This window comes from Acipenser ruthenus, chromosome 10 (assembly GCF_902713425.1).
Source record: "Acipenser ruthenus chromosome 10, fAciRut3.2 maternal haplotype, whole genome shotgun sequence".
Taxonomy (NCBI): Eukaryota; Metazoa; Chordata; class Actinopteri; order Acipenseriformes; family Acipenseridae; genus Acipenser; species Acipenser ruthenus.
This window is the reverse complement of record NC_081198.1, coordinates 38,415,348-38,430,773: the sequence shown is the minus strand read 5'-3', so window position 1 is coordinate 38,430,773 and position 15,426 is coordinate 38,415,348. Positions and strand designations below refer to the sequence as shown.

The 15,426-nt window shown below is 36.8% G+C and overlaps 1 protein-coding gene across 8 annotated transcripts in view; it reads right to left on the bottom strand.

The window, feature by feature from the left end:
• The window catches only part of gulp1a (GULP PTB domain containing engulfment adaptor 1a), a 125,835-nt gene that overhangs the window by 950 nt on the left and 109,459 nt on the right, over window positions 1-15,426 (bottom strand). For 5 of the 8 annotated variants that reach the window (XM_034003085.3, XM_059032186.1, XM_034003050.3 and 2 more), the window contains 6 exons: window positions 15,069-15,206; window positions 11,373-11,489; window positions 9,915-10,001; window positions 5,989-6,210; window positions 5,131-5,269; window positions 4,575-4,669 (listed from right to left, as the gene is read on the bottom strand). In XM_034003085.3, coding sequence (XP_033858976.3) covers window positions 4,575-4,669; window positions 5,131-5,269; window positions 5,989-6,210; window positions 9,915-10,001; window positions 11,373-11,489; window positions 15,069-15,206 — 798 coding nt within the window. Of the gene's footprint in view, window positions 1-3,198; window positions 3,210-4,574; window positions 4,670-5,130; window positions 5,270-5,988; window positions 6,211-9,914; window positions 10,002-11,372; window positions 11,490-15,068; window positions 15,207-15,426 lie in introns of all 8 variants that reach the window. The other 3 variants (XM_059032187.1, XM_059032189.1, XM_059032188.1) reach the window with 3 other exon arrangements.

Genomic DNA, 15,426 nt, shown 5'->3' with positions numbered 1-15,426 from the left:
TCAATTGGCCGTGCGCCGCCTGGGTGGAGGGAGGGTTAGGTCAGCCAGAGTGTCCTCGGCTCACCGTACACCAGCGACCCCTGTAGTCTAGGCCGGGCGCCTGCGGGCTTGCCTGTAAGCTGCCCGAGAGCTGTGTTGTCCTCCGACGCTGTAGCTCTTGGGTGGCTGCATGGTGAGTCTGCAGTGTGAAAAAAAGCGGTCGGCTGACGGCACACGCTTCGGAGGACAGCGTGTGTTCGTTTCGCCCTCCCGAGTCAGCGCAGGGGTGGTAGCGGTGAGCTGAGCCTAAAAATAATTGGCCATGTCAAATTGGGGAGAAAACAATAAAAAATAATTGGCAACGACTAAATTATTAAAAAAATTTAAAAAATAAATGAATGGCGAGGGGGGCATACTGTATACCTCAGGAATCAAATAGAATTATGGGCTGTAGCATGTGTTTAATTTGTACGGATGTTTAAGATGCGAATACACAACATGTAAAACACTGTTCATTTCAGCTACAGTAATATTTTATCGCATGCTGCTTCTTGCCTCATAACTTTAACTCTCATGTATCAAAACTTTATTTCTTTTCAATCAGAAGATTTACTTTCTTCTGGCCTCTCATCAGACCTTAGCATATCCTGTGACACCGGCTTTCCAGATTGTCTGGTCGCTTCATTTGCGGGTATTCTCCATCATGTATTCATAGCATCTTCCATGTGGTAATATTCTGAGCTTGTATACAGTGTTTTTTTTCCCAATTGCCTATGCCCTGATTGTATTCCAGTAAATTTATTACACTTGGCCTTTCAGTCCTTTCTTAAACTATAACTTCATTGAAATAAGTCTACTAGAAAATGTCTTGGTGTATCATAAACATTTCTTGTATACTTGCAGAACATGGGCAAACTTTAAAATGACCCCTCTGTGGTAATGCATGCTAAAGAATCATAGACATTGTAGCATTAGTCACAGCTGACAGCTGTAAACATTCCACATGTCTGCTTTTACTCAAACTCGTAAGCCTGATATATTTTGCACAATCCTTAAAGTAAAAAAGCCAGATTCTAAGAAATCAGTAATGCATCATGCATCAGTAATCGGCAATGTCATACTGTGAAGCTTGTAGTAACAAAAGTTAAAATCCTACAATTAAAAACAAAAACACCCACACACACATTAAAAACTCTGTATTTGTTACTGTGGAAGGGTGGGGGAAATCACTGACACCGGAGACAGAAAGCTGGGTTTCTAAACACCCCTTGGGTGCACTATTTATTTCTCGCCACAAGGTGGCACTGAGACACCGTTGCTACCAACGATGGTAAAGGTGTCTCAGTGCTCACCTATAGCGCACACGCCATTGCAATAAATCATATGAAAACAGAAGGCAAAAAGAAAACAAAAACAAATACCAAAAAGCTACAAAATAAAGGTACTGCACTCAGCAGCCAAAACAAACCCCAACCGTCGCTAGCCGCATGGCCCGGGACTCCGTCCTACACTCACCCTGTTCCCTCAATACCCTATACAATTCTGGGGTCTGCCCATTTATTTTCCCCGCTACACTTATTCTTTCTTTCGGCGTTGTCTTTTCTTTTTTTTAAGTCGCGCGTGGCTCTCTTCCAGCCCCGCTCTGTCCGTCCGTAGGGTCTGATCTGGCAGACCTGAGGAAACAGTAGAGCATTATCTTATAGGGCCAACAATCACCCCAAGACCCGCCTCCCAGCCATTCAGAGAGAGGGAAAGTCCACACACCCCCTCTCCCACCTCCCCGTGTCACGGCCATGACTGACAGGCGGTTGTTGGACGACTGCTGCCCTCTTCCTGCAGCACTGTGAACACGCCAGCAGAGTCAGCACAGATCTCAGCCCTGCTACAGTTACTCTTAAACTATTATGGCACATAGTAAAAACTGTAACTTTACATAGACTAAGGGGTTGATCTGACCAACATATACCCAGCTGAGATAAGCCACAGGTGGATTTTTTTATGTGTTATTACAGTACCAGGGGATTCACCTGGATTCCATCAACCTCTTATTTTTACTGGGATAACCAAGACTAGGTGTTGGAGCAATTCAGTGTTATTCCCCAGTGCTCTAAAATGCTAAAAAAAAAACAAAAAAAAAAAACATTTGTGGTCAGTATATTTTGACATTTGCCATTTAAATCCCTTTCACAAGATGTTTTTGCACATACATTTTTTAAAAATGTATACATATTTAACTGGTACGTTCAATAAAATCCCCTAGGTCAGTAAAGTCCTAAATGCTGACACAGTAAACGTAATTGTCTTCTGTATTCCTGTATTTTGTGTATGTAATTTCTCATTTCTAAACAATGTACACCAGAGGGAGAATAATATAATTTAAAATTAATAAAGTGTGTAATAATGATGTTTAAAGCAAACATTCCTTGACAAGACTGAAATTGGTACAGTATAAATTCCCAGGTCTTATATGCCTTTGGCTTTAGGATAATGTTCTCCAACCCCTAGGGGCAGTTACCTCCTGAATGGGTGTTTCCTTCACATTAGGTCAGCATAAATTGTCAAGAGACATGACGACCGAGCAATTCTTTTCCACCAGTTTGACGTTTTCCTATACTTTAGATTGTTTTTTACTACACAAAAAGTGCCCCGCCGGCCCCCTCCCCCCTCCCCAACAAAGTTGGTTGGCTGTTGAGACAAACTACCTGGCTGCAAATTGTGTCATTGGACACAAAGATTTAAGGCTTTGAAGCTCAAGTCAAACAATGAAACGCTGGAGAAAGAAAAAATGGATATGCCTTGTATAAGACTAACAAGGTAAATTCTGTATTGTCTCTGAATACTTAATCATTAAACACTGAAGATTTCACAGGTAATATACTGTAGCAGTGTAATTGTACTAAAGGAACAAAAAGACATGTACAAACAAATCTGTTGCGGTGCAAATGATTGTGTTTTATGAATTTATACTGGTCTCTCTTGTAAAAGTGACGTCAATATAAGGGGGACTTATTGGTTAATATTTACATTTACTGAACCACAATTCATGAGATGAGAATCTATGCTTTAGATGCAGGTTATTACGTGCAAACAAACAAAACACATCCATGCACTGAAACAGTGCCAGAAGAAAAGAAAAAAAGTTATATTCATTATAAATGAGAAAAAGCTTAGATATTTTTCTAAATGAATTGTTCTAACCAACGTAAATAATGTACAAACCATCTTTGACGCTGCCAGGCAAAGAAGGAAAAAAAGATGAAAGAATGATTAGAAACAGGCATGTAGGAATGATGCAAGAAGCAAAATGTTTCCTAAAACTCCATTTTTTTTTAAAACACACACTGCTTCTATAAATGCAACACTCTGTAAATGTGGCTGAACAGTATTCAATGTAAAAGCAAATATAAAAATGTTTTGAAACATTTCCATTCCCAATAAACTATTTCAAAAAGCCTTGTTTATGTGCCAACACAATTCATCTGGATCACCCTTAACAACTTAATTATACCGTGCCCTCCAACTTAAAATGGCTTTGTGGGCAGTGTGAATCTCACTTCACATAAAATATTAACATAGTGTAGCTTTAACCAAGATGTGGTGAAACCTGGATAATACAGAAAAGACTTAAAGCAATTCAACCAACCAGTACCAGTACAGTATATGCTGCTCATCATCCCTCTCCATTTGGTAGTTCAACTATATATTTTCTTACACAATGTAGATAGGGTTTACATTTATTGGTGTATTATTTTAATGCCCACAATACTGTAAAGACCCAGTTATTGTGAATTTGTAAAACCTGTAGTGATTTAGCCCTGTAAGTTTTTCTGAATCACTAACCACTAGTGGTTGGGGGCTTGGATCACTAAACACTGGTGGTTAGGGCTCTGGACTCTTGACCGGAGTGTCGTGGGTTCAATCCCATGTGCGGGACACTGCTGCTGTACCCTTAGCTTTGCTTACCTCTGCCCACTCAATCAGGCAGGGTTTAATGATCAGACGCAAAGAGCAAATTAAAAGTGGAAAAGTCTTTTAACCTGAATGAAGAATTAACAGGGTACATTGTTTCAATGATAAATCCACATCGTCTCAAAACAAATACTTATTACAGTATTTGGGGCATTTAAAATACTCTCAAGCCCTGAATAAAAGGCGCCTAAGGTAACAGTTCTGATTCAGTGTGCTATTCTGACTGTTACGGAAGGATGGCACTTTCATAGCCAGCAGAACTGACAGCAATTAATTGCTTGCTGAAATGGGATTTTTGACAAACTGTCAGTCTCAATATCTTTCATAAACTCATTCTGTTTTCCAGCATTGAAAGCACCATAATCATATTCAGTAGACCAATGGTAAGTAGAATAAAAACCCTTCTCCGAGTGTCTTGTAAAACATTATTAAAACAAGATATATTACCAGAGGAATGCAATATGGTCGTTAGTCTTTCCTATTTTCTTACAGTAGATAGAGGAAAAATAGGCCTGTCTTAGCATGTGTTTCATTTCTTTAAAGATTTGGACTCTGTCTGCTGCTGGTAAGACAAGCATTTATATATGAATGGAAACAGTTTATATTACAGACAAACAAGTAGTCACCTGCATTTCATCCAGCTTGGACTGGATGTCTGGTGGAAAGTCTGCTTCCCCACAGATAAAGGGGTCAAACGGTTCAGCGCCAAAAAGATCTTTTTCTAAAAGACAACAGAAATAATAAAAAGGGTGATTAAAGCTATTTTACAATTCGTTTTTTTTTTGAGACTATGAGATCCACTCAAGAATCGATTTGATCAACTTGCATTATAACCTGCCGGGAGACGCCACAGCTGGATTTCATGAAGCAGCTACTTAAGATGTAGTCCTTGGGATAACTACGGATAAGTGGTTGGTGTTATCCAGATGATTCCCAGTGCTGTAAAAAAAACAGATGTAGCCCTGCAGGGTGCACTTGTGGTCAAATCAACTCCATGGTGAAAATGAAAAAATAAAATTGTGCCCAACCTCCAGGAAAGTCAAACATAATTTATCAGTTTCCTGCTGACAAGTAATTATTATTTTACTTGCACATTTTTTCAACAGGTACATTAAGTGAATGTTAATCATGTATGATCATTAGTGTAAATAACCAAATGACAGTAAGCACCACAGAACTTACTGGTTTCATTAGATCTTCTAGGGAGAGCAGGTGGCTGCGTACCATTACTCGCTGGTACTGGTGATACAGGCGAGGCTGGTGAAAATGGAACCATGTCAAAGATGTCTGTAGATGGAGACTGAATGGTCACGCTGCCTGCCTGCAATCAGACATTTGTTTCATAGATGTAAAATTAGATTACTTGAACTAAGAAACATGTAGGTTTTAAATGCCCACAACAAACAATAAGCACATGCCTTCACAAACTCATGAATAGACATGCAAGTAAACCAAAAGCAGGCAGAGCAAGATAACAAACAAGCCACACAATTATTATCCACCATTATGTTTAATTTTTATATTTGTATATCTTTATCAAGAAGCACATACAAAATTGTAGATAAACAGCAGAGTTGGGGTCAATTCCATTTTTTTCAATTCCAATTCCATTTCTAATCCCAATTCCCTTTTAATCAATTCAAATTCCTATTCCAATCATTTTACAACAAAGGCTTTGTTGAGCAAACAAATGCGGTATACAACTTAATGTACTTGTCAGGTAACCTGATAAAGCCTACGGCATAAACCTCAGTAAAGACTATGCCGTAAAACAGAATAGGAATTGGAATTTTATAAAAGGGAACTGGGATTGGAAATGCAATTGGAAAAATGGAACGGACCCCAACTCTGACATACACATTTATACCATTTGCATTGCATGTGGCAGCATCAATTTATTAATATAGGTTGGATGACACAAGCTGACATCCTCAGTTTCAAAGTTTTTGTGCCAAATGGGTGCTGGATACACAAGTGCATAATAACTGTGCGTATGGCAGACAAATAGCACAGACAAGAGTTACTGGACTGCAGGATTACACGAGGCCTCGGAATACTGTATCCATTGACAGCTTTTAGTAGAGTGCTTTTAGAGGGAGGTGGAGTTAGTAGCCCAGTGGATAAGTTGGATTCAGGAGAGCTCATTGGAGTAAGTGTAATGGAATTTTCTAAATAAGAAGCGGACATCATATTATGACACCAGAAGAGAGACGAAGGTCTTTCAAGCACATGTTGTTGGTTAGCAGAATGTATATGCAGCAACTGTGAAGAAACCACAGAAAGAGGAAATTCTGAGGTGTTAAAACAAACAAACAGATACTGTATACACATTTCTGAAAAGGAAGTACATCATTTTAACAAGTAATTCATTCCAGGTATTCGGTGATTTCTATTTATTGATAGGAAAAATATTAATAGTGTCTCCTAAAATTATCATATTCAAAATTTGGCATTTGGAAAAATTAAATCCACAAAAATATCCACAAAGTAGTTTTCATTTTAAACATAAAACTTAATAGGTTTGAAATGACCACAACTGTTATATTCAGTTTAGTGGTTTTCTTCTTGTCAGCAGTACTTCAATAATACCAGAAAACTACAAAATAATAACTTTGCCCTCTTGTCTCTATTGTTTTATTTATTTCCCCTGGGACTTTTCCATATGGTTAGCGTCAACAAAATGAACATCTGAATTAATATAACTGGTGTTGAAAAGGATGCTATTTGGTAACCAAAATAAAGCAACCACAACTTAGTTACCTCTTCCTTACCGGCGCTGTTGCCTTTCTAAAAGTGCAGGGGCCAAGGTCCGGGGGGTGAGTGTGTAGCCGGGAGGATGGGTGGCAATGGTTTTCAGGAATGCACTTTTGTTTCGTACAAACATCTCATGAAGTAAAAGTATACGCAGAGTACAACCGCAGCTAAACAGTGTGTGCTATACAAGCGTTTTTTTCCTGCTGTGCATGCATTTCTTTTGTCAAAATGTGTGTGTGTGTGGGGGGGAGGCATCTTTGAAAAATGAAACGTCACATTTATTTGAGAAAAATATCTGAAGCAACAAAAATTGTGTCCATCGCCATGGCTCCAAACATACTTGACATCCTTTGTCGCTTAGTCAAAAATTCAACCCCAGTCACTCATTGCAATTAACCTCTCCAAACGATGCTTTTAAAAGTATGGATGTGTTCACTTGCATTTAAACATATCACTTTACTAGCTTTCTGTGTAGCTAAGCCTGTAGCACTATTCTAAGCAGAAACCCACATTTTAATTTTTAAAAAAATATAAGCGACCAAAACTGCTCAGATATATCATACAGCTATCTAAAGGTTTTGTTTGTTGCAGCAATAGACCAACCCTTTTTTAGGACCCTAATCCAGTTATAAAACAAATAATATAAATACACTCCCAAAAACGTACTCAAATAGCACACTGATTTTAATAGCAAGTCATATGGGAGAGCCACATATAGTGTTCTATATCTGCAGATTTTTAAAACAAATTCATACAGTACCTCTGGAATATGAGATGCATTGTACCATAAAATGTACAAAATTTTCAAGTTAGACTCACAGAACCAGTATTACTAATGTTCTTCTTCCAATAGCAGACTCGCAACATTGTACACTAACATGTCATCACATAACATCACAGTCACAACATAACATAACATTCATTTACGTAACCTTGTTGCCTTTGAGTTTGTTTTTTTGTTTGGTTCATTTTCTAAATGCCAAACCCTTTTTTTTCTGATTCCCGAGTTTGACAAGGTGTGGTCTTAGGCCATCTTCTCCTCTAGAAATCCAGGCCTGGATGTTATTATTATTATTTGTTTATTTAGCAGACGCCTTTATCCAAGGCGACTTACAGAGACTAGGGTGTGTGAACTATGGATCAGCTGCTTTGTCACACGAGTCAGTGGCTGAGGAGGGATTTGAACCGGGGACCTCCTGGTTACAAGCCCTTTTCTTTAACCACTGGACCACACAGCCTCCTGGATGTCTTCCAATCACGTATGTCGTAATGCTTTAAGAACCAAAACTACTTCTATTCAGCTTTCAAACTGCTATTAAATATTATTTCTTCACTTACTATTGACATTGCTGCTTAAGAACCTAAAACCACTGTGATACAGATGTGGGTGTCATCCTATATTCTACTTAAGCCATGGACTTCCATATTTATTTTCCATACTTCAACACCATGACGTACACACGTACGTCAAATGAAAACCCTCTTACAGTACCATGCCGTACCTGCGTACGTCAAGTTTCCCATTCTATTCTGTGATCGGTTTCTCAGTCTAGCGTTTCAGGTTTCATTCTCTAAGGCAGTGCTAGTACTGTGGAATGTGCAATGAAAGTCGGGAGAGGGTCAGGTGACATTTGTATCCAATTGCGTGTCATGTAGCGATTCCAATCTAGCTGTGGGCGTTTAGAAGACACTGATATATTTTGCGGGAAGCTATATATAGTTTGAAATAATTATTTTTTGTTTTATTATTAGTTTTACTTGTTTAGTTGTAGTTTATATAGTTTTTAGTGAAAGATGAACATGGCAACGTACGTGGTCTTTCTATAATGAGCAATGGGAGTGAAGTTGGTTCGGAGGATTTCGATACCAGCGACAGCGATGCTGACTTACCAACTCACCGATGATGAAGAGGAATTTCAATAAATGGCACACAGCAAGTTGATAATGGAACAAGTTTTGATTTTAATTTTTATTTGATAATTACTGTTTACCGATTATTATTGTTATTATCGTGAAGGGTTAATGAAAAACACAGTTTAGGTCATTTATTTGTGTTTTATTCATCATATGTTAACATTTTATAGCAAATACAGGTTTGAAAACATTATTATTATTATTTTCAAAATCTGATACCTGGGAAGGGGTTTCATTTTTACATCTGGAGTTGAAGTGGTTAACAATTAAAAAAAAAATTGCTATTCTTGTCCAACAGGTTTGTTTTTCGTTTACAGTGTTTCCAAGCTACAACTCTGGTGGCAAGGCCCAGTGTAGACTTGTCAAGCTTTTAACCAGTGCAACAAAGTGAACGATCACCAGCTAGTAAATTAGATTAATGGTCAAAAGCCACAAGGCTCCCATAGCTGAATCAATAGCAATTGAAAGACAATGTATACATGTTTTATTTATATATATATATATATATATATATATATATATATATATATATATATATATATATATATATATATATATATATATATATATATATATATATACACACACCAGACATTGAATCAGCGGTCAAAGAATAGGAGTTGAATGTAAATCATTAACGATGTTCCACACATTCTATTCAGACCACCTGTAAAGATTATATTGCAAGAAACACAGTGGAATACACTGCTGATGTACACTATAGTACAGAAGCCATCAGCTTGTAAGTGAATATATTTAGGCTTTATGCTTGGTTTGCCATGGTTGGCTTCTTGTATTTGTCCAATAATTCATTTGCAGACTGTAGGAGTACTGTTGGATTCATCTTTTTTATTTATCTTTTTTATTTTTCATTGTTGGTTGCAGACATGATTAACTCCTCATTTATTTATATCTTCTCCTTCATGCATTTGGGAAATCTTTGTATTACAGCTCTTGAACCTTTGTTTGTGCATTTTAACATGTTATTTTAACTTCCAATCTTGATAATTCATATAAAATCAATACAATATTTGGGGAGAATATTGTTGCTAAGTTACATTTTTGAACAGACAAAAAGTTAAATGCAAAATGCAAATGAAATATTTAATCAACCTCTGAAATCAAATATTGGATGACTGAATGTCGATAAATGTAAAGCAAGAAGATAACACAAACGGTGAATAACCATTGAAAGCATATTTTATGCTTACCACATGTACAAATAATTGATAAATCTAAAGCCAGTAGAACTCATTTGAATGCATTTTCTCTGTTCTTTTTATTTTTTTAAAACTTACCGGGCATACTTGAGTGAGCATTAATTGTTCCTGCATATCTTGCACTTGCTTTTTTAGCTCTGTATTTTCAGTTTCCAATTCTTGAATCTGTGGAGAAATTAAATATGTTTACTGCCAGTTGAAAACTGTGAGATAGCGCTTTAAAATTAGTATATTGGTAGTCCTTCAACTTTCATATAACGCATACTTAACACTGAAGTAAAGAAACAGAGCTTATTAAAGCATACAGAAATATTAAGGCTGTATCAGTTCCAAATACATAATAATGTAAATGTGGTAACAGCTAAAATTTGCAAGGAAGATTACTTTTCAAATTAAGACAAACTAGAATTCGTTTTTAATTGGGTTTTAATGTCATCAATTTTATTGTGGATCAGTTTTCTCTTGATTTGCATATATAACTACAAATCTGGATCAGACCGTCACATAACCACCCGGATCAATTAACCGCCTCGCTAAATAAATAAATAAATAACTTAATTAATTAATTAATTAATATTACAATTAGGCTACGAGAGTAATTAACAGCAAGTGTAGCGTCCGTGATGGAAACAGAAAGAAAGCTTTATAGCAATCAGCCTTTTGGTGCGTTCCCCTTTGGGCTGTGTGCGTGTGTCAGTCAGCTGTATGTAGCAGTGATGTTTCAATACACCAGTTGAGAAATCTTTGTTTTACTCTATGTGCAATGTATTTATCTGATGGAGCACACATTTGCAGATATAGGCAGCGTGTTGTTGTAGCTTTTAAATGCATTTGAATTAAACAAAGCAAGCTTCCCAGCCATTAGTTTAAAATAGCCGAAGTAATATTTAAACCAAGCTTCTTATCGGCTGTTGGCAATATCAAGAAAGAGTGCAAAGTACCGTGACAGAAGTATTAAGAAAGCAGAACCAGGGAGGCAAGGACTTCTAGAGTTAAGAAAGAAGCCATCAGTTGCAGGTTACTGTACATTTACTGTTTGTTTTGTATTTTTATTTATTTTTTTAAAGCTTTGCGTGGAGATGGCTTATAGTAAACTGCATAGCAACACTGCGTATTGTAGCCTAATTAATCTCAATTACGTTTGCTTACTTTTAAAGCAAATAATTTCCCTGTATTTAAAGCAGTTTGCATGTTGTTTTTGTTCACTAACCTATTTATGGATGTGTAAATGTCATATTCTATAGATTTTCTCAAATCCGACTTTTTCACATATCCGCCTACGCCCCAGTCCACAGGGGGTCGGATATGCAATGTTGTACTGTACTTAAGTTACACTTAAATAAACTAATTCAAGGTAGACAACATCTTCAGCAAAGTGCAGCATTGCCTTCTAAGACCACCTGAGGAGGAATAAGTTTTTTTCTTCCAGGATTAAAACACACAAAAAATTATACTGGTCTGATATACTCTGCAGAAATATTAAATGCAATTTCAAAACACGTACTGGTATTGTTCTACCTTACGTATATAGCTTACTCTTTTCTGAAGGCTTCCTATTTGTTTTCTTGTTTCCACATCTTTTCCTCCAGATTCCAGAAACTTCTTGTAAGCCAAGTCAAATGCTTGGCCAATCGTTAGAGTAATCTCTTCAGCCTTATACAGAGAAAAGAACCATGTAAATCACATTTCTGGGGTACTGCTTACACATTGTGTACATTTAACTACTAAAGATTGGAATATTTTAATTTGTACAGTAGCATATTGGGTTTACCATCTATCCTTAAAAGCCAAAATTTCTAAATGAAATACATTATTGTCTGTACTATTTCTAACAAACGTTTGTCTGTAAATGGTAGCAATATGCATTTTTAATTCTTTAAGTGATCTTTAGATTAGTAAAAAAGAAAATAATGGTTTTCAATATAATCAATCAAATTATCGAATTAATTATAAATTAATCTGATTCTGAAATCTTTTTTTTTTCATACATATATCCAGTATTACAGTGATAAGGTGGATGTGTTACATTCCTAAATGAATTGCATGCATTAGGGGCCAGACTTCAAAATGTATCGGTTGCAAGTAAAAACTATAACTAAAACAAAGTTTCAGAATTCCTTGTAAATAAAATCAGGAGAAACACAACAACAACACTGGTATCATATATGGGGTTTCCATGCGGGTCAATTTACACGTGAAATGGCGATGCGCGTGCAAGTTTGGGAGAATTACTCGTGTAAATCAGGGTTTGTGGCCAAACAGAGGGATAAGATAAATCTCATTTACTCATGTAAAATGACAAAACACATGGGAAAATCCACGCCAAGTTTCACATGGAAACACGCACTTCACGTGTAAATGTTAATGAGCCTATTTATCCTTAACTGTAAATATTGCAAGGGAGCAGGTCAGTTGTTACTGTGGATTCCAAGACAGCAGAAAGTAGTGGCTGAGGGGCGATTTTATGGTTAGCAGTGGTGTAGTTCACCTTAATGATAATGCAGGCAGCTTTTTTATTATTGTTTTTTGCTGTGTCTGGTCTGTCATGTTTTATATCTCTTGTGGGTTTACAGTTCTGTATAAAACCACTTACCATGAGCTGCGTTATGCCCTTGTTATAGTATTAAAGCAGCTGTTTGAGAATACCCTTGCTGTAAAAACTATGCTAAAGTTAAACATGAAGAGCAAGTGAGCTGCTTAAATGTCTAACTGAATTAATTCCTGTCCTTTATTTGATCCCAGCTATGTCCAAAGACAACGCCAGAGATGCCAAGGGTTAGCTGTCCTAAACAGTGAGATTTACAGTTCCAAAGAGTGAGATTCAAGGCAAGTGAGTGAGACTTTCCAGGCAGTGTGATAGGTCATTGCTTAAGACAGGGAATCTCATCTTTGGTCCTTGGTGACATCCAATAGTCTACGTTTTTCAATCCAACCAGCACGTAACAGTTTGTTTTAAAATGTACACTGCTTAATATTGCATATGACACATTTCAAATCGGCTAAATTAATTAATATTTAACTCTCAGTAATACGGTACAGTTTGCAGGCTCATGATACGTGAAAACAGAATTTGACTTATATTTTTTCAGGACAATTGGCAGCTTTAACTTCAATATACACAAGAAACTTGTGTACTTACTGTTCATAAGCCACTTCCTTCACGCGATTTTTAAGAACATATTCTGTGGTAGAAAGGTATAATCCTTACCTTATGCAGCTGTATATTCTTTATGATGCAGTAGCAATATTACGATCTTGGCAAAACCGAACATGCAACGCAATTGTTTTGTTTAGCACTGGGACAAATACGCAGCTTCATTTAAAATGTATTTTCTATTCACGTCACAGAATTTATAAATGACAGTATAGAAACTACCATGCAAATGAAACCACTGCATTAATGAGGTGTGGAATAAATGAAAAATGCATTATTATACTTTCTTCAAATTAGTGTTGTAACTGTTTTCTGCAAATCAGCTGTTTGCACAAAATCTCACCCGGAGTTTATGCTGCGTAGTCCGACCTAGAGTTTATGCACATGTGCTATTGTTTTAAATGTGGCGTTCTATAAGTTAGAGATTTACTTTTAAAAGTTTGCCATATGGCATCACAGTTAGCGAAAGCATCAAGTACAGTAAACACCGTCTCTCGCAGTGCTTGGTGCATATACGATCACTGATAGGTTGAAAACATGAACGCCCACCCTTGCACAGTATTGCTTAGTGTCAATTGGTTAAAACGCTAAATGCCAGCACCTACACGGCAATACAATTGGCTGAACAGTTGCTCCTCTCTCGGGCATGTAGTCTCCATGATTACTACAGTACACAAGCTTGGAAAGCAGCTTTCCAAGCGCTAAGCCCCGTGCTTGAGACCCCAGATCTGTATTGTTGTCTCTTGCAGCACCTGAGTAAAATATTTTAAATCTTTGTACTGCATGCATGTAAGTGTGAGATAGCATGCTAATGTGTGTCTCACACCCAATGCGGGATTGGGCTTGTTTTTTGAGAGTCACGGGTTGGAATTTGCATAAACACCCATACTCTAACATGGGTTTGCTTGTTTTGGGCTTGTTTTGAAAGGCAGTGATGCTTTTTTTCTTGTGAGACTTGACAACACTGGTAACCTTCACCATCTGTCTCACAGGCAGCCACTGATTCCTGAACACCTCATTTTATTGTTGACAAGAGTTTGTGCAGGATACAGCAAGCAGCGGCAATTTTAGGAACGAACTAATGCTGCACTTCAGTCCGTTTCATCAGTGTCCGCCACCTCCCTTTCAAGTGCCCACTACCCGTATTTGCCCAAGCGTGGTGTTGAATGCTTCCTCAGCAGCTGTCAGTTGTCCAGACAGGTAGGGTTTCTAAGCCAGGGTAGTATATGCAGCATCATCTTATCCCCTATATGCTGTATTGCCTGAATGAAAGGGAAATATATATATATATATATATATATATATATATATATATATATATATATATATATATATATATATATATATATATATATATAATGTCTCTGCCGGTTTTCAGCCATGGTGATCTGCAACACCTGTTGGGTCAGTTTCATTTTATACTTCCGAGTTTTTAATTAATGAGTCATAAGATAAACAGTATACACTACTAACGACATGACAGTAAAACACATTATTAACCAACCAGGCACGAGGCATTTCGCTTTATTACAGCACCTTAGATTCACTCGTGTACCAGTTTTCTGCGCTTGGAAACCACATTTTCATAAAATTTCACTAGTAATCTTCAAAAACAGCACGAGTACTTTACGCATAGTTAATTTATATATCAACTCCCACCTTTCCCATTCATTTGCATGACGTCAGGTGAAAAGCCTGGTTTACTAGAGTAAAATAAACTGAGCGACAAAAACCCAAAAAAGCATTTTATACAAGACATTTCTCGAGCAAATGTCTCGACCTAAAAAAAAAACAACAAAAAAAAAAAACAACAAGCATGGAAACCTCATGATATTGCTCTGCAGCAGCTGTTGAATCATAGGTTTACTCCCTAGTCTCTGTAAGGTCGCTTTAGATAAAAACATCTACTAAATGACCAACTAATAATAATAATAATAATAATAATAATAATAATAATAATGTTGAAATGGATTCTGGGTCGATCAGTGGAATTTGTCGAAGGATTTAAAAAGGATAAAGAAGTAATGATGTTATAATTTGAAAAATATTCAGCCTTTTTTAAACAAATAAGTACTTACACATTTTTCACTGTCGAATACAAAACATAGATGTTTATTAGATTCTGCATCTTTGCAAATAAATGTGAATATTCTCTTGTCCGTCTTATCATCTGCACAGAATGATATCCGATGCAACTGGCAATTGTGCTGCACTTCCTGGGGAAATAAAAATATATATATATATAAAAGAAGTTCATTTATATAAACATACTAATACAGGATACTGGCAAAGGCTCTCTAGCTTATTAAAAGTTATGCCTGGCATCAAGAATTCCCCAAGAGAGTAATGCATAGTTTTAATTTAGTCTAGACAGAAGACAACTCCCTTGAGACCTTCACTAGAGAGTAAAAGGAATACAATTTTAGACATGCATTT